Below are 24824 nucleotides of genomic sequence, written 5' to 3' on the forward strand. Positions count from 1 at the left end.
GACCATCTGAACTGCTGCCCACTGAAACAGTCTGACCGTTCACGCAGGGCCTCGTCTCCAGCACCCTGGCCCCTTGCACTAAGGGGTCAGAGCCCACAGCGTTGTCAGGCTGGTCTGGCCTGGCTGCTTTAAGTCTTTTCCCTTCCTACTAGAGACTAAAGCGGTCTTGTGGTAGAGATGTCTGATCTATCTTTGCGTGTGTGGACACCCGGCCCCAGGCCCCCCGCACGGACCATGAGCTGGGTCCGTCCTACCTCAATGCACTGCTTGATCCAGAAGTGGTTCCCCATGGCCTCCCAGTTCTGGGAGCAGGTCACGTAGAGCAGGCGCTCATAGACGCGACGCTTCATAGAGTTGTCGAAAACCTCGAAAAACTTGGCCCTGATGAGCGGCTGGGCGCAGCGCAGCCCAGAGAGAAAGGCAGGCTCAAGTTTTGCGGTCAGCTCGCTGCCAGAAAGCGTCTCATCCCTGCAATCCAAGGAACGACACCAAGATAGCAGAGCTACGCAGGATGGGGGACCCTCAGGCCGTAAGCAAACGAGCAGTGAACAAGTGGACACCAGCTTTCCGAAAAGCTGCCATGAAGGCCAAGAGTGTGTTCCAAATCGTCCTGGGCTGATGCAGCGTTTGAGCAAAAAGGCTCATTAATGATGCCAAAATATGTTATGTGATTTAAATGAACATTTAAAATTTAAATATAATGAGAAGATTAAAAAGTCACATTACTGGCTAGTCAGAGAGCACGCCGGGGACCGACACGAGCCAACATTTGATTAACTGCTGTGATTACCTGTAGACGTAGTTAACAAGGTCTAAAAACTGTGCATTTAGTTCAAGGTCTTCTGGAAAACGCTTTTCTATGTAGGTCATCATTTTCACAAGCAAAATGGACTTCTCCCGGAGTGTAGGTGTCTGTACAAATTTGTTTTTTAAAAGAAAAGGTCAATTATTTCTGTTTGAAAGAAGACATGTTCCCAAGTATTTCAGCCATATGCTCTACCAATTTTTAAGCTCTTACAATCTTGTCAGGTAAGATAAGACAAGGTTGTTTCTAAATGGTTCTTCGATGCTTAAGATCAAGACAGGTGCCAACATAAAAGTAACAAAACCAAAAATCAAATCAGAAGTTTGAAAGCATCTTACTAAATCAAATAATCATCCCCCATCATTATTATTCTTGGCTTAACTTCACCACCATAGAAGACTAACAAGTAAGGTTCATTTAACATTTTAACAGAAGTAAAACCTTATAAGTGACCAGTTATTCCAAATTTCTGTTTAAAATCTGTTAAGCACAGTGAGAAAAATCCACCGTAAAGGAAGATTCGGTGAATGCAAACACTGGAGAAAAAAATGTTTTGTTTGAGAACTTGCAGAAGAGCTTAGAACGCGACGCCTGAATTTCCTTTTACACACACAGGAAGATCACCTGGCCAGAGCACAGCCGCTCTTCGCAGCTCACCTGATTGGCTGCCATCGGGGAATTATTTTTAACCCATTCTTCCACAATTTTAACCACGGCCCGGAGCATTTTGGCGTCGGGGGATTTCTCAATGAGGGAGGTCAGGATGGCCTGGATGAAGTTCTTCCTCATCTCCATGCTCATCACAGCCAGGCGCGTCTTCACCAGCTCCAGACTCAGCATCACCAGCTCACTGGTTCCTGCTCAAGCGGAGAAAGAGCCCAACGATCTCTACCAACTTGCCTGAGCAGGCAACCAACCACCCGCACTGCATGGCACTCTGGATTCTGCCCATTTCCTCCCCAAAATATCTTCTCCTGCAACTAGAGCTCTGGGATGTGAAGTGCCTCACGGCTTTCTGACTACTCCGCCTTGACAGGGGGGCCCTGTAAGAGCCTCCTCACAGGGGAAGGGATGATGGAGCTGGTGGGACCGCTGCAGGCAACCCCGCATACAGCCAAGCCCTGAAGTCACACGCATGGCACTGGTGCTCCGAGGGGCAACTGGCAGAGTGACAACCGCAGCTCCCTGCCGCACACCAACACATCCCCGATTCCTGAAGCTCACAGCTCAGGTCTGGAACCGGCGACTTAATTCTTCTTCAGAAATAATAGCTCTGATGATAGCAATCTCTGTTTTATAGCAAAATTGTTAGATAACTCTCATCTAGTGATGAATGTTGCTCAAATTTCTTCACTCTTACATTCACAACTTTTAAAAGCAGCTCATTTTAAAAGCGAGTCTTATTACGGTTGTAAATGAAGTGCTCAGAACCCCTTTGTGAAGAGCAAATGATGCTGAACTGCATAAACACAGCAGACATTCGTGTTGGCTTTAGAATCTAATCACAGCCGGCACGTTTAGGTGTCGAAGCCTCAGGGGAGAACACGGGGCCGAGCCTGTCACCTGAGGTGGCTTCCGTGCTGCCCGAGGCGGCCTGCGGGCTCAGGTGCTCTCGGACCATCTTCTGCAGGGAGCGCATGAAGACCGAGATCAGCCTGTCGATGTAGCTCGGGTTGTTGCTGCAGGCAGACTTGAGGATCATCAGGGTCCCTGAAAGGTAGAGAGTGACAGGTGTTCTTTGAGAAAAGTCTTTAAAAATTGAGTAATTCACAAAAACGTACTACTTAAAACATTAAAAAATGTGCTAGACAAAAATGTGCCATTTCTGACAAAAGTACAGGTTAATCCCAAATGTCAACATTACAGGTGACCCTTAAACAACACAGGTTTGAACTGCATGAGTCCACTTACGCATAGCTTTTTTTCACTAGTAAATACTACAGTGCTACACGACCCGGGGTCGGCTGAATCTGTGTACGAGGGGCTGCAGACACGAAGGAACCACGTAAAATATACAGAGAGCTGACTGTAACTCGTAAGAAGATTTTCGCCTGCAAGGGGTCAGCGCCCCTCGGGCCCAGAAGGAAAAGCTCATCCAGTGCGCAGCTGGACCACGCTGGGAAAACCACGATGGATACACGCTCACCAAAGAGCTGGGAGGGGTTGGCGCTGGTGGCCTTCTCGTAGTTGGTGAGTCCCTCATAGATGACTTTGCCCACCGCCGCGTAGAGGCACTCCAGCTCCTCATACTTGGAGGCCACGCTCGAAGTGCCTGAAACAGTAGTGGGAACCTGGGCTCTGGGGTCCGGCTCGCGGGCCCGGCCAGGCTCTGGGACGCTACCTCTCCTCAGGGTAGCATCGAGCTTGGCTGTCTGGGACCTGCGGTGACTGACACGGGCACCTCTCACCACAGGACGTGTGGTTCCCAGTTTACGGAGCTCAGTAACCACCTTTCAGGCCACCAAGCCTCGCCTGAATACCCTAAATACACTTACATATGAGATGCCAAAATTCTATCTTGTCAGCTGTTCAACAATTGACAAAATATTTTAACCTAACTTCCTTTAAATACCATATGGAAATGGTATGTTCAGCTGATGAAGAAAACTGTATTTCCAAAGCAGACAAAAAACTGCTTTGGAAAAAACTGCTAATGTAAAGACTGCTACCACGAAGTTTTTATGTCAACTTCTTTTAAAGAAAGTTTAAAGGTACAAAGAAAAGCAGGATAATAAAATGCTCACTATAGTAACAGGAGGATGAGCGCTCTCAGCTAACAAGCTCTGTGCCCACCCATCCACTCGGAAAGAAAGAAAGGTGCCAACAGCAAAGGTCACATACTTGGCTCCGTTGGGAAAATACTCATGAGGCGTGAAAGAAGGCTGTGGACGGCTCGTAACACTTTGGTGTTTCCGCACGTCATACAGGCTGCGATTCCACGCTGCAGGGGTTTGAAGCTGCTCAGGATGGCTGGGGACTGCAGCACGGTCAGCAGGAAGCTCAGCACTTCCAATCCTGTGCATATGTTTCCACAGTTCCCTTGATTGGGCTGCTCCTGGAACGGAGAACACAGGCCCCACACAGACGCGATAGACAGTACAGCGAATTGCAAACAGAAACCAAGCGAAATTAAAGCTACACGTGTCAATAGGTACTTGGAAATGAAATAAACAACCACTGAAGAATAAACACATCAGATATATAAATGACCACCATATTTTATTAACACAGTAGGATTTCATAATCTTCCTTTTAATAAATTTGCTTTAAATATTTAGTCAAACTTCCCTTAAGCTCATGAAAGATATTCATATTCAATATTAAGTAGTACTAAAATTTTGAAAATCACCAAAATCTGGTTTAAAAAGGCAACTATTGCAATGGATTTTGCTTTTTTCTCATGTTTTTAGTTAAAATACATATATCCTTCCAAAAGGAAGTATCTTTGAAACTATGTATCATGAAATCAATCTAACAGATTGTCAGCATTAAAAAAAAAGAAAGAAAAAACAACCCAAAAGAAGAAAATAGAAAATAGAGCACACGTTTGACAGTAAGGATTTAAGTTTGGCCTCACGACACGTGTGTCTGTGGCTGATGCACACACATGCCCTGCAGGTGCACCGTGTGTGCGCGCTGCTGTGAGGCAGATCGTGGGGAAAGGCAGGAAGTCAGTGTGAGCACACCCAGCGCCCTCAGAAAACGTCAGCCTGTGAAGGGGCTGAGCTTGAGTCAATGGTGACTACATTTGATAGGAAAATAATTTGACCTTTCAAAGAGAAAAAGAGGAAAGAAATCTGCAAATAAGTTAAGCACCAAGCTAGAAGCGAAGCACGTGCTGCAGACTCAGGGGGCCTATTACTCTGTTTCCATAACACAGGTTAACCTGTTTAACCCTTCAAAAAACTTGAGCAATGATGCTAATCTTTGCAGCACAAAATAACAAACGCTTACAGTAGGTATGATCATCCTGAGACCAAAAGCTTTCAAATTTCACCACAGAACTAGAGAAACTGAACTGTATCCTGGTAATGAAATGGATAAGGCAAGGGAACAGCTTCTGCAACCTCCAGAAAATTACAGAATCGTGGTTTTTACAGAAACAAAAACAACCAAAAAAACCCAACAAATAATTAGCATCTGGGGCTATCTCTAATTACCTGACTATACAGTGCTATGTCCATCATTCAATCTATTTTAAAAATTCAACTTTACTTTAAAGGTGGCTGCATAAGTCAACTAAAAATGTTTATTCCATGCCAAGTGGGTAGGTGAGTTTAAGAAATTAATCTGTGAAAGGCAAGAGAAGTATTCTGTTTTCAAAACTCCCAACTCTCCCTGGGGTGGAGGTGAGAGCTGAAGATTTAGAGCCATTTTCAGCGAATGACACTCCCTCCTCATTAGCCAGTGGCCAGAGGAGGAGGCGAAAGGGGCCATGACCAGCCGCGGGCAAGGAGATTGGGGTTGGTGGCCCGCCTGTGCCCGGGCCCTCGCACCTACCACGCTCATTAGCAGCTTGTCGAACCACTGGAGTTTGAGCTCCGACTTGGACCACATGTCTGGTCGCAAGGCCGTCTTCAGGAGAGTGACACACCGGCGGGACAGCACCTCCCCAGGAGACCCCGCAGTGTTGGTGTTGTCGTTAACCTGGAAGTTCACTCACGTTCAAGCCCGAGTTTCCCAGCACACGTGTTCACAGGCCTCTCGCCCGCTGCTGCCCCACGCCCTCCCACCCCAGCGCTCCACCTCCTGGCCACCTCCTCTCCCGTCTGACGCAAGCTCGCCTCAACCCAGCTGTCTCTGCTCCCCCTGGGGACACCCCCTCCTCCCTCACAGTGGGTCAGTGGTGATCTGCACTCATTTGTGCGATTAATCCATTAGCTGGGCCTCCCTGGTCATGCCCAGCACGCTGCAGCACACAGGAAAGGATCGGTTGAAGAGTTTAGAAGACTGTTTTCAGTACTTGGAGATCCTCAATAGTGTTGCAAGATATACTATTTTTTAATAATTATAAAAACTGCTTTGTAAGGGAAATTTCAGTTACAAGGTTTTTTGAAATATAAAAATGAAAAGTTTCAGGAATTGATTCCCAACAACTCCATGAAAATATATTACTGATTTGAATGATAAATGCAAGTTATAAAGCATCTGAATTACTACCGTTGTCCATAACTAATGTAGGTTGGGTCATCCCAACACCTTTATGACACAGATAACTCGAAAGTCAAGTGATTTGCCCAAGATCACTGAACTGCCATGTTTCCCCAACACCAAGATGCTATTATAAGCTATACCATTACTTCATCACCGCTGAAAAAAAAAAAGTTTTTTAAAATCCTATTATAAAACACAGACAGATTTCAGATATTAGCAAGTCACGAAATAAACGGAATTCGGTATGAAAGGGACAAAACTAGCTCTCAGACCCTGGTTTGTCTATTTCTTTTTTGACTAAACCATCACAGACAATCAAACTCACTGGAGCCTATCAAGCAGCCTTTGTTCGGAAGGATCCCTAAGCTGAGACACACAGATACCACACCTGACAGGCCACGCGGATGAGGAAGTTCACCACGGTGTCCGTGTGCTGCTTGTCAATGGGCTTGGCAAGGAGGGAGTCCGCACCCGGCAGAGACTGGCTCCGTCCAAACACCTGCAGGCGGGGGAAGCGAGTTCTCAACAGCGCAGCCCACTAACTGCACGCGGCCCTCCTCCCGGGCAGACCCCATCCCGGACGTCGGGGACACCACTGGCGGGCGTGGTCTCCGCAGAAGGACAAGCAAAGTAGCCGTGGAGAAAGTGTGGGGTCACGTGTGTGAGACTGAAAGGGCCCAAGGTCCAGGAAGCCAGCAATGTGGGACATCGTGGGGTTTCTAGCTGTGGGCGCAGCCTTTCCCAGCTGTCCTGCGGGCACGGCGCCGGGCACTCGGCCCACATTCAAAGTTTGTTGGATAAATGAACCCGTAAAAGAAGGCGCTCGCAGCCTGTGCACGTGCTCTTACTGCGCTGATGGCTCCCGTCGCCGTCCGGAAGCGCTTCACTTCCTGCGCAGAGTCCACCGACAGGCCTCTTTTAATGGAAGATGAGACAGAGTTGACTCCTTCTCCACTTGTATTTGGGTCCATGTCTGCATCCGGCTTAAAGAAACACACCCACACTTGACCTTCCTGACTCTTCTCCGGGGAGAGGCATAAAGAACAGTCAGGGAAGACTCGAGGGGCTGACGCCCTACCTGCTGGTCCTTGATCCTCTGCAGCTCCCACTTGATGACGACTTCGGACAGGTCCACGGCCAGCCGCCTCTGCTCGATGGTGACGCTGGGCGTGAAGCCCAGCCTCTGCATGGCGCTGACCATGTGCTGCACCAGGTGGTGCCGCACCGGGTGGTACACCTGCGGGCGCGGGCCGGGTCACGCCGGGGACGCTGCGTGCTGCCCCGCACGCACGCCCACGCGACCCGCCTCGGCCCCAGCACACACGGCCCAACCTCCCGCCCAAGAATTCTGAACCGTAACTGTAGCAAAGAAATTCTCATCACCTTTCGTATGTGTGTTTATCCCTCCCCCCCAACCCCGCACTGAGTCCCAATATAAGAGCGTGTTTCAGCCTTTTAGGACCATCTTTAAAATATGCTGAACACTGAATCATCTTTAGGTAGGCAAGTCTAGTCACGTGTGTTAAACTTCAGACTTGATGTCATACAAATTAGCCATGCCAAGAAGCAAATTCCCAACTCTAAAAGAGCTGGCTGTAAAAGAATTAGCTTTTAACTCAATCCTTTCTCCTCTACCCAAACATCTACAAGAAATATCTACATATAAATAAATCCAACAAAGGGGGTGATCTGGTTATAGAGAAGGTGGTGCCAGCGACCCCTTCAAGCCAAGTTACCAAAATCTAGAGTTAATGACAACTACCTCCCACCTTAGAGTAACAACTCATCTGTATTCGTGGACAACTGAGTACAGCTGACCCCTGAACAACACAGGGGTCAGTGGTGCCCACCCCTGACAGAGTCACAAACGCCGAGTATAAACTTTACAGTTGGCCCTCTCCATCCGTAGTCCCGCATCTACGGATTCAACCAAGCGCAGAGCATGTAATACTGTAGTACGTGTTTACTGAAAAATATCTGCATGTAAGTAGACCCACACAGTTCAAACCCTTGTTGTTCAAAGGTCAACTGTACTTACAAGAAAAATGCCATCTTAGCAAAAAGCTTATACCAGGGACACATTCTCTAAACTACAACGATTTCCATGTTGATAAGGCCATACACATACCCATACTAACCAATGGATCAGAATTACCTTTACTGAAAGATGCATGACCACCTTATTATTGCAGAAAACGGAAGACAGGCGAAAGTTCAAAGCAAATGCCTGACAGGGTATTTGCTCTGAAGCAATCGACATCAATCTACAGTACTTCCTACACACCTTGAAGTGCTGCACTATCAAATGCAAAATATGAACCAGCTGGGGGACAGTGTGCCCCTCCTCCACGATGATCTTCCTCGTCCAGTGGGTCAGCATCTGGTGCCCGTCCTCCATTCGGGCAGGCACCGCCGGAGTCAAAATAGCCATTGCCTGCCTGACAATTGCTCGGGCTTCCATTGCATGGGCCTTGAGAAGACTGTGAAAAACCTAAGACAGGACAGAAATACTGATAGAATGAAGGTTTTAAAACACAAGATAAACACAATCACTTAGAACTAAGGCATGATATTTCTGCAAAACAATTTAAAGAAATTCCTTAGGGCTCTCTTATTAGGAAAAACCGCAGTAGTTACTTTCTCTTTCATTCAGTTTTGGTCAATGAATATGTTTGCTCTAATATTTTCTGAGCACCTACTATGTGCCCGTGCTGAACTAGGGTGGAGCATACAAAGACGAGCAGGACCCAGGTCCTCTAGCGTAACCAGTGGGAAGTCGGTTGAGGGATACAGATCATTTTACTCCAGCCCCAGGGTAGAAAATGGAGTGAAAGGGGCCACTCTCAGAGACAGTGCTGAATTAGTTCAAGTGAAGGTCTGATGGACGTGAGGTCATGGGAACACAGACCAGCCGACTGGCACCGTGGGCGGAGGGGACAGGATGGGGGCTGGAAACAACAGAATTTGCTGAGCCTGCATGCCTGGGAGAATGACAGGGTGTCACAGATGCCCCTGGGGTCTCCGGTCCAGAGAAGTTCCCAAGAGGGAGTGGTCAGAGGAAACAATCAAGAGTGACTCACAGGACAGGACGAGAGCCAGCACTTACCAGGTGCTTAGTGGGATAGACAGGCTGAGTGCTCAAGTGCATGATTATCTTTAACTCTTACACAGAACAGTGACGAACTCAGTCAGAGTCACGGAACTCATGAGGGGAAGAAACAAAACTCGAACTCAGCCTGCCTGACGCCCAAGCCTCACCCACTGAGCAACGCAAGGAGCAAGTGCTTCGGGTCGTCACCCGAAGAGCGGTTAGGAGACGAGGGTTCAAGAGTGCCTACTGTCTGTCTTTAGCTAAGGCGTGGGCCGGGGCCCTCGACTAACACATTTTCATGCAACGGGTAGAGACGCATGAGGCGGACAAAGCAGACACTGTCTTATTTCAAAAGCAAGGCTGCAGAGGAAGGAGCGGGCCGAGCAGGAACAGGGAGGAAGGGTGAGAATGAATCATCGTGGAGCTTCCACAGTCACAAAGAGACGGCAGCGAGGAGCATTTTTAAATGTACTGGGCAAGACAATACACAGGGAAGGAGGCTGCGCTTGCGCTCGTCCGTGGGAGCAGCATGTGCGCGTGGTGTCGGGTGGACGGGGCGGGGGGGGGGGGGGCCCGCCGAGTACCTGCAGGACTATCTTCTTGTGTATCGCAAACTTGGCGATAATGTGGGCCAGCAGCAAGTGCCCGCTGTACTTGCAGGCGGGGTCCACGCAGGCCTTGGAGAGCAGGCAGGGCCACGCGAAGGTCATGAGGCGGCGCAGCTTGCTGTTGCGGTTCTTGTTGTTGTCGTGGACGTGGTGGGGTGCGTGCTCCACCAGCAGCGTGGCAAACTGCAGCAGGTAGATGCGCAGCGAGTCCAGCATGTCCGCCTGCTTCTCCGGGTCCAGGACCTGCGAGAGCGCGAGCACAGGAGGCACTTCTGGTCTGCTGCCCCTGAAGGGCCACTCGACAAGTCGAGGCCTTGAAACACACACACACACTCTCTCTCTCTCCCTCTCTCTCTCTCTCTCTCCACACATAATATTAAGCTTTACAGGGATGGACTCAATGACGTCACATCAATTTTCCTTTATTACATACAGATGACAAACTCGATACATTTATTTCAATGTTGAAAAAAGGGGCAGGCTTAGAAGTCAGAATGCAGTGGGCAAAGGGGCTTGAGGTAGAAAAGGAATACTAGCTTTTCAATGCAAGGTGATTCAGGACTGAGTTTCTTAATTTCCAAGTAATTGAGATTTTTTTCTGGTCAACCATTAATAACCTTGTCCTTATTTTTTAGTATTATGATCAGAAAATGTTACTTACCAAAAAATCTGTTTTTAAAAAAACTGTTATGCTTTCCTATGCAATCAAGTATCTGACAGACTTTTACATGTTTCATGAATATAAGGAAAAATGCGCACTCTGAGGAACACGTTACACGTCCCTCGTGAATCAAGCCAGTGAATACTGACTGCAGCATCCAGTAAGTACCCTAACCACCTTCTGTCTCTCAGAGGACCTGCCAGACTAAAGTCTTCCACGATAACTGCGTTTTCACCAGGGCCCCCTCTCCCCTGGATGTGCTGCCTCACGGCGGCCCCTCCCCAGGGCGCCAGCCTGCCCCGCACCATTTATCCCCATCGACGCTGGAGATCCCAGCTCCTCACTTGTGCCGAGTCGGCAGCGTCTGGCCCCGAGGACACAGCCTAGAGAAGGCAGTACACGGGAGGGGCCAAGTCCGGGTCACCACCTCCCCACAGCTGCCCAGAACAAGGAAAATATCAGTATGTGGACCAAAGATAATCCCTTGGGCTCAGCTCTCACTTCCACAGGAGGGTGGGCGTGGGGTCAAAACCGCAGGAAGGAGGTCCGTCTTAAGGGACAAAGACTACGGGAGGCCCAGCAACCTGTCCATGTGAACAGCACTCCCGCTGCCTGGACCCCAGGATGGAGCAGTGAGGAAACCATTGTGTCCTCTCCGAGGGCGGTGACTCACGGGTGGCGCGCTACAGGCGGGAATGCCCACGGCTCACAGCGCTCCACCACCAACCGTGCACGAACACTCAGTCCAACAACCTCAAGGCAAACTCGGCGTCTGCCGGTGAAGTTCAATAGCTTAATGGCAGAGGAGAGCCGAGGCACCATGGGAAACACAGCACAGGCATTCCTCAAGCAGACACTTGATTCCAAAAGCCTCACTAGTGCAAACCGGAAACACTATTGTAAAAGTGCTGAGACCCAAGCTAACTTCAGACACCCTAGTGCCACAACGACGTTCATGAACTTGGCAGCAAAGGGGCACAGCGGCAACTGGATCCAGTCTAATATTCTCACTGGCTTTTAGTAGATTCTTTTGCAAAGCTAAAGATGTAAACAGATCTTGAAAACTCTACTGACCAGCAATAGAGGTTTCTACAAAACAACTGTGACATCTGAATCTTTCACTGAGATATATTCTGTTTCTCACTGGAATCTATTCATGTGGAAAAGATAATTCATTCCACATGGAGGCTGCCTTAATAAATTCACTAGGAAGAATTATAATGTTCTGCTATAAATTAACGCAATCATGAAAAATAAAAGCCTTAGGGAAATAAGCTTATTTCCGTGAACCTGTCACATCTCCCAAGTTACTTTTCAGGCCAATGCATGGTTAGTGATGTCACCTTGGTTATAAACACACTGGTGATGCTCTCCGGGTTATCGCCTTCTGGATTGGGAGGTCCTAAGAGCTGCTCTCCTTCCCCCTTCTCAAAGCTGTATAAGAAAGCAGGATTCAAGATATGCTGCAGAACCTACAAAAAAATTTTTACGGTGAAGGAGAAGGAAAACAAAGCCATGCTCTCTATCTCTTTCACTAGGTGGCAGGACCACCAGCTTGGTTATGCTGCACCATCAAGATAGACTTCAATCAAGGGTGCAGCTAATAATCTTGTCTTTTATTACAATGGCAACTGTAAAGGTAGGTTAAAAACTTGAGGAAAAGAGACATTGGCCTGGGTCACTCTTCACACCTCAAACAAGTTGTTTTATAGAAACAAGGGAACTAACAAACTACTCGTCAACACTGGTTCACGGCTGGACCTGCCTTATGTTTCCCAACAATGAAATTTTCCTCATAAACGGCCCAGACGAGGAAAGGCACAGCAGAACACGAGCAGTGCCCTTGGCTCCCTAGAAAACGAGCTCAAACGCCGTGGCTTTTCCTGCAGTAACAGTGGGACCCACCTTGGCTTTCAATTCATCTCCGAAGTTGGGGTCGTTGAAGTCCACAAAGCGAAAAAACAGGGCACGTTTTTGAGCAATGCTGTAATTTTTGGGAATCTCCTCCTCCGTATACTCTTTTAAGAACGTCATGTTGCAGAGGAAGCGACCGGTGAAGGCCCGGAGCAGCTGGAACAGCAACTCTATGTCTCCGTAATTCCTTCTGAAGGGTCAAAAGAAGAAGGCAGGTTAAATTACGGCAAATTTCATAACTACGTTTGATGTCCGACTTGCCTTTGAGCAGCTCAAAGTTACAGCCCGTCCTCTACAACAAATGCGATGACACACATGCAGTGAGCCAGCTATGCAGAGCTCAGGGGGGAGGCTTATCGGGGGGAGCAGGCCACGTGGCGCAGAGCGCCAGGCGCACCCACTTGCAGTAACTCAGCAGACAGCAGGCCAGCAGCTTGGGCTCCTTCCAGTTGGTGGCAGCCATGTTCTCCTTCCGGTGTCTTTCTTGGAAGGTTTCGCTGACCCACACACGTCTCAGCTGGCTCACCAGAGAGTGCTGATTGGCCAGCCAGGAGTCATCGTTTTTAACTATAATACTGATGATCTGTCAAAGAAGAGACAATGAGGAAGCTGACAGGGTTCTCCCCGAGTCTCGACTAAACGTTTAAGACGTCGGGTGCCTGACAGAGAGCCGTGCTACCTTGATGGCCTGGAACTGCAGGTCCAGGCGCAGGGTGCTGGTACTGGGTGAGCCGGGGCGCACGGCAGTCTGGGTGCCGCCGGGCAGCAGCAGCGTGATGAACCGGCTGGGGTTAGCCGCCAGCACGTCTCGAAGAGGTCTGGCATCTTTGTGCTTTAAAAAACTCTGAAAACAAAGCAAAATAAACAGCTGTTTTAAGCTAATCAAAACCCACAAAATGTTGAAATGATATAAACTCTAAGGTTCTTCCTAAATCTCTCAAGGCAGGCAAAAAAAAAAAAAAAAAAAAAAATCACTGTAAGCACCCTCTTTAAAAAGTGCTTTTCAGACAATCATCACACTTTGAGTTTCATAATCCTAGCAGCTCATTCGTTCGTTACCACCACCAAAATCCTACAGAGGGGGGAATTCCTGGACTTGAGCTTTTCACATACACGACAATGTTTCTAATACTCAAATACATTAGAGAAAAATAAAGCCAGGACACTCAACAGTGATATATAAATTCCAGACCATGGTGGCAAGGACCCCGACCCCAGCCCCGGGCTCCCACCATGAACATCCTGCTCCACTGGGGGTCGTTCAGCGTGGCTTCCATCATGAACAGCTCCACCGTCTGCGAGGGGTGGCGGGTCAGGAACTTGATCAGAGGCTCTCGGAACGGACTGCCGGCCTAGAAAACATGTGGTGAAAACTGGACCTTCTGGGGATTTGAGGCTTTTCTGGTCTAGCGACCTCACACAGTTCCAATGTGCATTTCTCCCCCTTGTAACTGGAGTGCACGCACCGTCAGCAAATATTAACGCCCGATATCTTTATACTGTTAGATTAACCCATCTAAAATATGACAGTGAAAACATTACAAGCAACAGATGGAGGAAGAATTAGAATTAGCCCGTGTGTGACCATTACCTCAATCAACATAGCACGTTCTGTTTTCATTACGACCTCTAACAAAGGCTTGACCAGAGTTTGAGGTGCAGCTGGGATCAGATGAAAAAGGTTTATGATTGCCGAACAAATTTTCATTTCCTAATGAAGAAGACCAGAAATTATAAAATAGGCCAATTAATTTTGCCAGCAAGAGATACCAACATCACTACAGACCCTGCTAGGCTCTAGCTACATTTGCAAGGTTAGCCAACAGAAGCAGAGTTAACATGTATCAATAGAAAGCCACAACTCGCCAATCTCAGATTACAGCTGTGGCCTAAGGAAACTACCTGCCTTTGGCCTTCAGATTTCATCTGTCAGCGGAGGGGAGAGGGAGCTGACTGTGCACCTCGGTGATGGTGCCGTCTTTGCTTTCACGCACACTGACAAGTGTTGGAAGTGACCTTTCGGGCTGCCGAGGTGAGCCCAGCAGGGGCGGGGGTGGGGGGGTCATGCCCGTGGCCGTGAGCATTAGGATTCCCTCACGTTGCCATGACATCACGGGGTCTTCCCAATGCACTAAGTTCTGAGGGCACAGACTGCTTTTACCCTCAAAACTTAGCACAAAGTCCTCAAAAAAAATACTTGAAGTATTTACCCTGGAAATTAATTATCAACATAAATAAATGACTGACTGTGGTTCTAAAAATTTGCCAACCAGGCCTGAAAATAAAGCTGACAAACTGCTTTACGGAATCAGATGCAAAACGCGGGATGCCAAGAATTTTGCATTTTTTAACGTGCTAACAGCTCAGCGGCCAATTACTGAGTGTCATTCCGACTTCCCGTTCACAGTGTCAGTTCCCACGGTTTTGTGTCTGCCATTCAGGCCACGGGGAAGGGAAGACTCCCTGATGTCCCATCCTGGGTGGCGGGTAATAGTATACCCATGACTCTAAACCAGTAAAATGGGGATGATAAACACCAGTCAGGAGGGACCACGTCCCGGCAGCACTGGAGATACTTCTCAAAATGTCTCTTTAAGCCAAAAGGCAAAACGGTGCGACGGGTAAGAAATGAGAAAAATCAGCTCAGCGTTGCTCCCATGCCTCCTCTCGAGCTCTCTTCTACAGTGTTTCCAAGTTTTCAGGCAGATTAAGTTCTACCCTGAAATTAGAATAACCTTCTAACAATGGTACTTCCATCTTAAGGGTTTTCGTTTTCAAAGCACTGTCACGAAATCACTTCTGGCCTTCGCGTCACCACCGGAAGGCAGGAATGACAGGTATTACCATCCCCATTTTACAGAAGAGGGAAAGCTCAGGGCTGGGCTGTTCAAAGTCAGTGTCGTGACCACCACAGTGTGGTATGCGTGAGAGACATACACAGGGGCCTGGGTGCAGGGGGAGCAAGGAGGTTTCAGTTTGAGGCAGCTGGTCAGTCAGAGGAAACAGAACTCCTCCCAATTTCTAGCAGGTCTAATGTATTCTTTGTGGCATTTCCGCTCAAGAGGTTGTTAGATGCATGAGTTCATACAAACATTATGAGAGCAAAACCCGGCTGGATCAGAAATATTGAGATATTGCAATTCTAGCACGTAGAAAACCAAAGAACTTAGAATCTTGCTTAAAGACGTCCTAATAGAAAACATGCGTGGCACCCGGACAGTTCACGGCAATGGTACTAATACAACTCCGCCACAGACAGACAGGACGGCTCACTGCACTCAAAGGCACGACACACTCTGTCCACCACAGAACCACAAGTCACAGCAAAACCAAGTACAACGACAACCCCTCCTGCACTTCCACTGAGATTCTCACCTCTACCCCTTCCACGGCAGGCTGAACCAAAACAAAAATTACAGCATGAAAAAAGGCAACGGAAAGGTAAAAAGAAAAGAAAAGAAAAGAAAATATAAACTGTTCTTCACATTGCAAGTCATAAACTGACTTTTAATAGGTTGTTCTCACCTCAAACTGACAGAATGGAGACAAGGAACATCTCCCGCACTCTGAAATGCTTTCCTGAGGATGGGGAGGAAAATCATCTTTTTTCTATTTATGTTATTTACACAGAACTTCCCATATACTCAATGCACAGTCAGGATTATTGGGGTAAACAACACGGTGAAGACACAATTACCAGGAAGCGCCTAATAACTAACAGATGCTCAACAGCAAAAAATACGCCTTCCACCCTTCACATGCCAAAACAGCCCTCCTGATGGTGCCACATGGCGTGTACTCTTCCCTAAATCAAATTTTTAAAAAAGGAGCTTTGGAATTCTTGTCTAGGGGGAGAAACTGTAAGACCCTGTTGTATGCAAATACATTAAAAAAATAACTGTTTTGTTTAGAGTGAATAATTCAAGATTTTGCGTGAAGTGCTGATATTTAAAAAAACCTCTTTCCCAGATGGAGTTGGACGAGGACCAGGGGGTTTAATCCCCATCAGTTAGGCATGTTTGAGGCCAGAAGAACCCAGAGGCCGTGATGCCACTCACTGGATACTTAGGTTATCCTGAGAAGGGGTGTGCGTGTGCGTGTGCATGCGTGTGTGTGTGTGTACACAGACATAGTGTAACAGGTGGTCACGAGTGTTCCCCTGTAAGTTCAATGCCAAACAGGTAAACCTTCCTAAACATGATGACAATGCAAAACTCTGATCATTAGGGGTACCCGATGTTATGGGGAGCTTTTATTTATTTTTATTCAACTTTTAACATGTCATCGGTTATAGTTTCTCAACTGGGCAATGTTATTTGGGGATCTGACCAAATAAACAAACTACTTTCCAAGACCCATTCCTAATCTGTGGAGCATTCATAAAAACTATCAGAGCTCAAGGGCAGAAAGGAGGCTTGGCCCTGAGCTGAGGTCATGAAGCTGTGGCCACACTGCCTTGGACCCCAAACACCATAGCCCCTGAGTTGAGAGCCACGGCCTCCCTCAGCAGTGGGACGTTCCCAGGCTCTCGGGGTCACGCTCATATGGTGATCGACAGGCTTCAGTGGGAAGGGGCTCAGGGACATCCCAGTGCCCACGGCCCCACCCCCTATGCAACCGAACCCCATCCCACATGAGCTGCAGTAAAAGTTTATCTTTTTGATCTAATGGAAGTCATTCATCTACCCACTAGGGTTTAAATGTTTATTCTAGAACTGGCTATATGTTTCAGAGAATTAACAGCTAACTGTAAAAACAAATAATAAATTTAGAGCAAAAATACCTAACAGATGAGAGATGGGGAGGAAAAAGTACAGAGGCACTTGCACCTACTCCCAGGAGCTTAGGCTTTTAAAATACACTCTGCTGTCCCCCATGAAGATTTCCTGATTTTTTCCCTATATATATAAAAATAACGAACCTTCAAAGAGGTCATGGATGGTTTAACACTCCTAAAAAAAGTTTAAGATCCTGTTTTAGCTTTGCTTGTTGGCTGTTTAGAAGCAGCAGGAAACAAGACTCACATAAACAAGACACCTTGACATAGAATGGTCAAAACAAAGCATAATAAAGCCAAAATAAGTAAATAAAATACAAGATGGGATGAAACACAGCATCCAACAAATAGGCACAGGAGGACAAAAAGCCACATTAATTATGCCTCTGAAGAGCTCAAGGAATCCCCTCATTAGGTACTGCTGTACCATTTCACTGGGCGTAACAGGAGCTTGTGGAAAACACAATCCCACTGAGAGGACAGTCATCAAGTTTAAAAATATCTTAAAAGAATATTAACATACACAAATAAGATTAGATTCAAAACAGCAAGAACCATTCATTTTTAAGAGACAAAGTCTTTAGTGACCAACATCGGATACTTAAAAAGATTTAACTAAAGTGGTTTTCCCTCAAAACCGTAAAAAAATGTTTTGAAGTACTGGCCATTTGGACTTCCAGCAAACAACTGGGGTGGGGGATTTGGACCTAGAAAACATACATGCCAATATTTATGCGATGCTTTATTACATTCTCCTTAATGCTTTTATGAAGTCCTAAAACCTCTACTTGGTTTATGAGGCAACGATGACGGAAAGCAATGGAAAACAGCAGCTGAGGACTGCAGCCTGTGCAAACGAGAGCTGCCAGAACAGTCTAGAAAGTACACTTTACTCACTTTCAAGAAAAACTAATAAAACTGAAATACATTTCAAGCTTCCCAGAATTCTCATCAACAAAAACATCATGTTAAAGTGAACAAAAGGGAGATTTTAAAGAAACATAAAAAGGAATGTTCAACAATTAAGAGAAATAAAAGCAAAATGTAATGCTAACAAAATATGTTTAACAGTTTACATGGACTATAGTCACATAAAACTAGATTTCTGACCGGAATTTTAATTAAAAGCACCACTCCGATATTAGCATTGGTAACAGCAGTGCACAGTGGGGCTGCCCTCCCAGAAACAAACAAGTCACTCACGTTTCCGTCGCTCCTCTGGCCCCCTTTGTGGGTGAGGACCACCACTTCCATCCACTTTCGCAGATGTTGCTGTGAAAAAATACATCCTTAGCCATTTTTTCTTGACAGCAGGAGCATCTCAATTCCAAAATGCAGCTCTTAGGTGAAAACTCATATGTAATCATTACTTTCCATGCTATTTAATGTGAGAACGGCAGTGATTCTATTACTGAAATAGCGCAGCCATCGAACTAGTGATGAGAGTAACTGGCATTTGTTTATGTTCTATAAATAGAAAGGCTGAATTTACCCTGATACAACAACAGAAAATGTCCTGCAACCCGGCCATTCCAATACCAGGACTTTTACTCCTGTTACTCTGTGCTGCAGCTGTTCCCGGAGTGCTGCCCTGAGCCAGCACCAAGCTAGCCGTCGGGGCAGAGACATGAACAAGCAGACACCATCCCTGTCCCTGTGGCGCTCCAGTGACAGCGGGGGAACAAGGTAAAACACAGGTGCCTGCTGTGTAACAGAAGAGCAGGAACCAGCTACAGATGAGGGCCGAGGAGGCAGGGAGGGCCCTGCAGAGGCAGACAGGCCAGAAGCACAAGGAAGAGTGCTCCAGGCAGAGAAAAGGAGGGAGGCCAGAAACGGAAAGGGTGGCCACTGCGGCTGAGGATTAGTGGGCACAAGGGGAACCCCGGGGGAGGGGCTGGTGAGATGAGCATGGATCCCACAGTGCATGCGGGTAGCAATTCCCTTCCATGCGGAATGAGGGCGCTCGTTCTGTGAAAAGACTGTGCTGCTGCAGGAGCAGAAGAGCGATCCCCAGGCCACAGCAACTCGGGCTGACCCAGCCTGTGGCAGCCAGGCTCCCGCCCTCAACGGGGTCCAGCAAAACCCAGCGACAAGCGCTCAGAGCCCACGCTAAACCACACAGGGGCATCCAAACAACAGCTTCATGATCCTACACTGTCCAAACCTGTTCTTCAAAACACTGCCCTGCAGGAAGTTAACAAGCTACTTTAAAAAGGACTCCTCAGTCACAAACAGGCTTGGGGACAGATGGTTTCAATACATCCAAACACTTTTCTCTGAGCCTTCAGTGTCCACAGACCTTGTAAAGCTTCAAGAGGGGAACACAGTAAGTGGTGCTTCCCAAACTTACTTAGTTAGTTACTGTTTTTCACAGAAACCCTACATCTTCTAAAGCCAGTGTTCCAAGGAACACACATTGAGAAACATTAAAATAATACACATTTCTTCAAAGAAACTAAATACACTCACAAGACTTTACCAGTAAAATTCCTTGAAGGATACCATCAGAATACATATTCAAAAAACCTCTATCTTACTAGAATAGTTATTTATACCAAAGATATGAGAGTAACAAAATTAAAGGTACAGAAAATGGCCAGCTGCTTTCAGATTTCCCAAAGGAAAAAAGTAACACTGACTGGTATATAAAGTTCACTTTTAGTTCAATAAGGAGATTTCCAAAACAACTAACCATATAAGAAACTTCAAGATCAAATGTCAAGCAGTTGAAATTATAAGAAAGGAAAATGTTCAGGGGTGTCTTTACGAATGCCCACACTAGACAGTAAGGTGTCCTATCTCTTAAACTTATGCTGAAGGCTTGAGCTGTTCACCCCAAAAGTGTATCAAATGAGGGAAAACAGAGGCCGATGACTGAGCACAGTGCTGAAGGACATGGCTCAGTACGGACGAACGTGGCCGACCACAGGGTCCATGTGCAAGGCCCGCACCACAAACGCAGAAGCACCATAGCACGGGACCTGGCTGGACCTGGGCGAGATGGCTGGACAAACAGAAGCCTCAGTTATTCTGTATCCAAGTACATCAGCACTCTCTGCTTTCAGAGGCATTCAACCACTCAGAGGTGGCTAGAATGTCAGAGAAGGAAAAAAAAAAAAAATCCCCTCAACAAACCAGAAACACAAAACCCATGTACTTTATTTTAGGGAAAAAGACTCTTGGCCTTAGTCAGAAACTACAGATGTGAGACAGTTCTGTTCTTTTTTTTTTTTTTGGCCGTGCTGCAAGTCTTGCAGGATCTTAGTTCCCCAACCAGGGATTGAATCTGCGCCCTCGGCAGTGAAAGCTCAGAGTCCTAACCACTGGACCACCAGGGAATTCCCTGTTTACTCTGTTCTAAAACACTCTGGAGAACAATGTTTACTGAATAAATTCCCAGCTCACAGATCTAACGGGTTAGACTGGAGTGAAAAAAAAAAAAAAACACACAAAAAGAAAGTTGTTTCAGGCAGGCATGCAAAGGCAGCAAGAAATGATAGCCAACAGAGGGTAGAGAGAGACTAGTTTTAAAAGGAGACAAACATAAAAACACTAGGAGATTAGAACATACGCACAGATCTCATACATGAAAGAAGCAATAGTCATAAGATGAGGTAAGATAATGTGTGTATTTGATGTGCTCTGACTGGGAAGTGATATAATTTCATTTACTTTAACCATGCTTATGAATGTTTGTATGCATGTAAATTGATAGGTGTGTATGTGTATTACACATGGAAGCTTAAAGGGAAAGAGCCTTTCAATTTGGAAAATTACACTCTACTATTAGGGCATCACTTCAAAGTTTTAGGACCAATCATAATACTATCAATTCCCACTTAGGTATTTGGGCCATTGTTCATTTCTTAGGCATCTGTAGATACGAAGAAACCAGCATGTGAGGTTTAAAAGCTGCATAAAAAACACATGCATGTTTGCAGTAACGTACCATGAAACTAAGTTAATAAATTATTCACAAATGTTTATTTACAGAATGCAAAATAAAGTTAATACTTGAAACCCTCTTTCATCTGTTTACACCTCACGTTTAAACACTGTCAGATCTTTTCTTTGCACAATTATTTCCTTGATAACTGTAAAAACTCAAAGGACTTCTAATGCTCTTACAAGTTTTTCACCGCATCACTGTCTATAAAGGCCAAAGACTGGGAAAAAGCTACATGTTCACCAAGTGGGGAATGATTCAGTACATTCTGGCATGTCCCCATCATGAAATATCATGTAGCCATAAGACAGAATGAAGAAACGCTTTATGTACTGATATGAAATGATGGGATGGTAAATGGAAAAAGTAAGATGTACGTATACATTACACTTCCCTTTGTGGGAACTAATAGACATATGTCCCATTACAAATGGGAGACATCTCTAGAAGGACACACAGGAAACTTAACACTGGTGGTCCCCCGGAAGAGGAACGGGGTGGCTGGAGGACGGGGGTGGGAGGGAGGCTTTTCACAGACACACTTTTACACCTTCTGAGTTTTAAACCATGTAAATGCGTTACTCATTTTAAAAAAATAATTTAATTTTTCAGGTTTATCATAGAATTTGTATGCATTTGGCTTACCATCATCTGATCACAAAATTTATCATTGAAGGAGTTTGGGAAGAGCCTGGTCACCGAGGTCAGACGATTCACGACGTTCAGTGTCAAGCTCCGATAATCCCCCAGCATCATCAACAAAGGTCTCATATGAGTATGGATTTGATCTACTTCTATGGTAGCACCTTCTAAAAACTATTTTAAAAAAAGGTTACAAAAGAAAACAGATATCAGAGTATACTTCACAACAGAATGGAACTCATATTCAACTCTAGCAGCAAGTTTTTGCTTTGCTTGGGAAAATGGAGTATTAAACCATATACATTCCAGAAGTTTATGATGAAATGAGGAAGACTAGTCATTACTGTTTACTTTTTAAAGGGCTCAGGATGACTGTGAAACAGATAGAGACACTATCGGTATGTTATTAACCACAGGCCGACTCCCAGGATACAGACAAGGTCAACAGGAAGAACTCAATGCAGAACTCACACCCGCCCAGCCCTCGCTCACCTTTCTCATACAGGCTTCCCCGGCCTCCTGGAGCTCACTGTTGGTTGAATTAAGGGCTTTGAAGAGGGCAGCGATGATCTTCTCTCTGGACTGAGGAAGGTAATTGCAGGCAGCAAGCGCATCTTTAGGGAGAGAAATCAATATAATTTTCATCATTAGCCTGAAAAACGTACAATTTCCTAGTCTAAAGGCTCTTACCAACCAACAAATATATGAGTCACTAAACTTCTTTCCTAGTATCTGGCCTCTTGAAAGACAAAAGAATGCACTGCCTTCTAATCACAGGCTCACTATTATCTAAGAAGGCAACAGCCTGCCAGAAAGTCCATGATAAATCTTACTGCCCAGATAAGATGAAGAAGGGCTGAAGGAGAGAAACAATGGGAAAACAAGGGCTGAAGGGGGTCCCCAATGCACCCATGCCCCCAAGACATCCTCACAGGTGAGAGCACGGCTGACCTGTGGGCGGACACATGCTGAATTAGCCAAGGATAGAGCCTCAGATTCTGGTGATGAAGGAAATAGACACACACAGCCCAGCGTCTCTCCACTATCCAAGTCTAATCAGGTGGTCTCCTCCCAACTTGGGGGGTTAAAGGCTTTGAAAATGCAAATATCCTTAGGCAACACCACATGCCTCCAGCCTCTATGTTAAAGGTTAGTTAAGGGGTAACATTGTAGCAAAAGCAATGCCCGTGCCAGCTGACAGGAACGCCTGAGAGGCACCCACCAGGAAGCGTGAGAAGCTCCCAACGCCCCACCCACCACAGCTCTGGCTAGCTGTGTCTTGAGCCTCATCCTCAAGCTCAAGTATTATGGTCTGCCTCTCAGCTCCTCTACCTCTAATTCAAGGATTCTGGTAATATTTTATTAAGTGTATAAAAGTCAAGAGACAAAGTCAACTAAGCAACTTGTATTTATCAAAAAAGGGGGAAATGACTGTTTCTAAGCATGAGGATGAGTACTGATCTAGTATATGTTCCTAAACTATGTACAATTCCTGTGCTAAACAATGATAACACATTCTTAATGAAAGCCTAGAGACAGCAGGAGTCTCAAATGCTTCTGAATCATTAAAAAGTTTGAAAAGGTCTAAATACTCCGATTCAGATGAAAATGGCAAGATAGGAATGGTATGACAACTCTCTTAAACCAGAATATTAGAGAGATACATACTTTAGAGTTATATATAGTTCCCATAAGACAGCTATAAAGAGTTCACTATAGAGTGAAATCCAGTTTATTAGAGTAAAAAAAATTATTTAAATCCTAGCAATCTATATAATCCATTGACATCTCACTATGTAGTTTGATAAATATACAAACGTAATTTTTTTTTATTCCACCTTAAAAAGACCACAAAAAGTCAGAAAAATTAGACAACAAAAAAACGCCACTGTCTCCCTTCACTTTTGTACCCCGTAACTTGTCTCAGATTTACATGAACTTACTTAAGGCTGCAATTCGTAAAGGTACGAGTGACGGAAGGCTTTTATAACAGGGCAGTTTTGTTAAAGCTGAATCTTCAGCCTCGCACAAATTCAAGAGCTGCAAAAGATAGAACTTAATTTAGCCTGCTCTCACTGTGAAGACACAATAACCTTGCAAGTAACAGAACACAGCGATCTGCCACATACAACATGATTAACAAACTAAACCCAAATCCCAAAGCATTTAAGTATCGATATGTGCTTGAACTTCCTTATTCTGAAGCAAAACTCAGTCAACCTCTGTGACACTTTCTGACCCACTCTGATACCATTATGTTTTTTCTTTACGCAGAGGATCACTTTATCTAAACGCAAATTCCAAGATGGCGGGTACAACTCCTCCTTGTTCAGAGCTGCTTCCCAATGCCTTGGGCCAGTGCCCAAGAAACATACATGTTATAATTCAAGAGTTGGAGCAGTAATCCTTTTTTTTTTCTTTCTTTTCAAGTACAGAGACGCATAAGCAGGAAGTATTTCACTGGAAATACCGTAACGCAGATACTCCAGTGGCTAGCCTTCCAGACACTTTATCAGACCAGTACACATTTATATATCTAATATCTAAAATGTTATATATGGTGTTCTATTACTTCTTTCCCCTTCTATTGACATCCTGGAAAATGGTACCGTTTTTTCCCTTAAAGATTCCTACCTAGTAAAAGATTTAAAACAGTAGAGGAGGACATATAGAGAAAAGCATTTCAACCACCCACCCTACTCCACCCCGCAGAGGAAACCTTCAGTAACGCTTTCCTCATATATAACATATTTGTATACACACACATATATAGAACCCTCTATCTATATCTAGAGAGAGTGAGCATCAGAAACTAAGTTAGAAAGCCAGACTTCCAAACGTGGCCACACCAGAATCACCTGGGAAGTTTTTAGGCAGTAGATTCCCAGGTCTGACACCAAATCTACTGAACCTAAATCTTCGGGAAGAGGACTCAAGAGTTTCTATTTTCTGAAAGATCCTCACATGTTTTTATGCAGCTGGCATCCTGATAAACACTTTCAAAACCAGTTTAGTTTCCCGAAATTTAAACACTCACTACCAGTTTCTGGTCTCCAGCTCCATGAGGAATTTTCCACATAGCTTACAACACATCTGCCTCTGAAGCCCCCAAAGGCAAGTTCCCCTCCCATTCTCCAGGGGCTCTCCTGGACCCTCCATCAAATCTTATGAGTGATGTTATACAAGGGATATAACAAGGTATAAATGATCTCAGCTAGAACACATG

General features: G+C 45.7%; 1 protein-coding gene across 6 annotated transcripts in view; it reads right to left on the reverse strand.

Annotated features, from left to right (window-relative positions):
- The window catches only part of TRRAP (transformation/transcription domain associated protein), a 118087-nt gene that overhangs the window by 51665 nt on the left and 41598 nt on the right, over positions 1 to 24824 (reverse strand). For all 6 annotated transcript variants that reach the window (XM_061209670.1, XM_061209668.1, XM_061209669.1 and 3 more), the window contains 22 exons: positions 23542 to 23638; positions 22091 to 22212; positions 21602 to 21772; positions 18214 to 18282; positions 13825 to 13944; positions 13466 to 13585; positions 12913 to 13077; positions 12635 to 12816; positions 12225 to 12423; positions 11663 to 11791; positions 9635 to 9901; positions 8244 to 8450; positions 7038 to 7196; positions 6808 to 6942; positions 6348 to 6458; positions 5306 to 5452; positions 3647 to 3860; positions 2952 to 3077; positions 2369 to 2515; positions 1463 to 1662; positions 791 to 912; positions 255 to 468 (listed from right to left, as the gene is read on the reverse strand). In XM_061209670.1, coding sequence (XP_061065653.1) covers positions 255 to 468; positions 791 to 912; positions 1463 to 1662; positions 2369 to 2515; positions 2952 to 3077; positions 3647 to 3860; positions 5306 to 5452; positions 6348 to 6458; positions 6808 to 6942; positions 7038 to 7196; positions 8244 to 8450; positions 9635 to 9901; positions 11663 to 11791; positions 12225 to 12423; positions 12635 to 12816; positions 12913 to 13077; positions 13466 to 13585; positions 13825 to 13944; positions 18214 to 18282; positions 21602 to 21772; positions 22091 to 22212; positions 23542 to 23638 — 3423 coding nt within the window. The remainder of the gene's footprint in view (positions 1 to 254; positions 469 to 790; positions 913 to 1462; positions 1663 to 2368; positions 2516 to 2951; positions 3078 to 3646; positions 3861 to 5305; positions 5453 to 6347; positions 6459 to 6807; positions 6943 to 7037; positions 7197 to 8243; positions 8451 to 9634; positions 9902 to 11662; positions 11792 to 12224; positions 12424 to 12634; positions 12817 to 12912; positions 13078 to 13465; positions 13586 to 13824; positions 13945 to 18213; positions 18283 to 21601; positions 21773 to 22090; positions 22213 to 23541; positions 23639 to 24824) is intronic.

This window comes from Eubalaena glacialis, chromosome 13 (genome assembly GCF_028564815.1).
Source record: "Eubalaena glacialis isolate mEubGla1 chromosome 13, mEubGla1.1.hap2.+ XY, whole genome shotgun sequence".
Lineage (NCBI taxonomy): Eukaryota > Metazoa > Chordata > Mammalia > Artiodactyla > Balaenidae > Eubalaena > Eubalaena glacialis.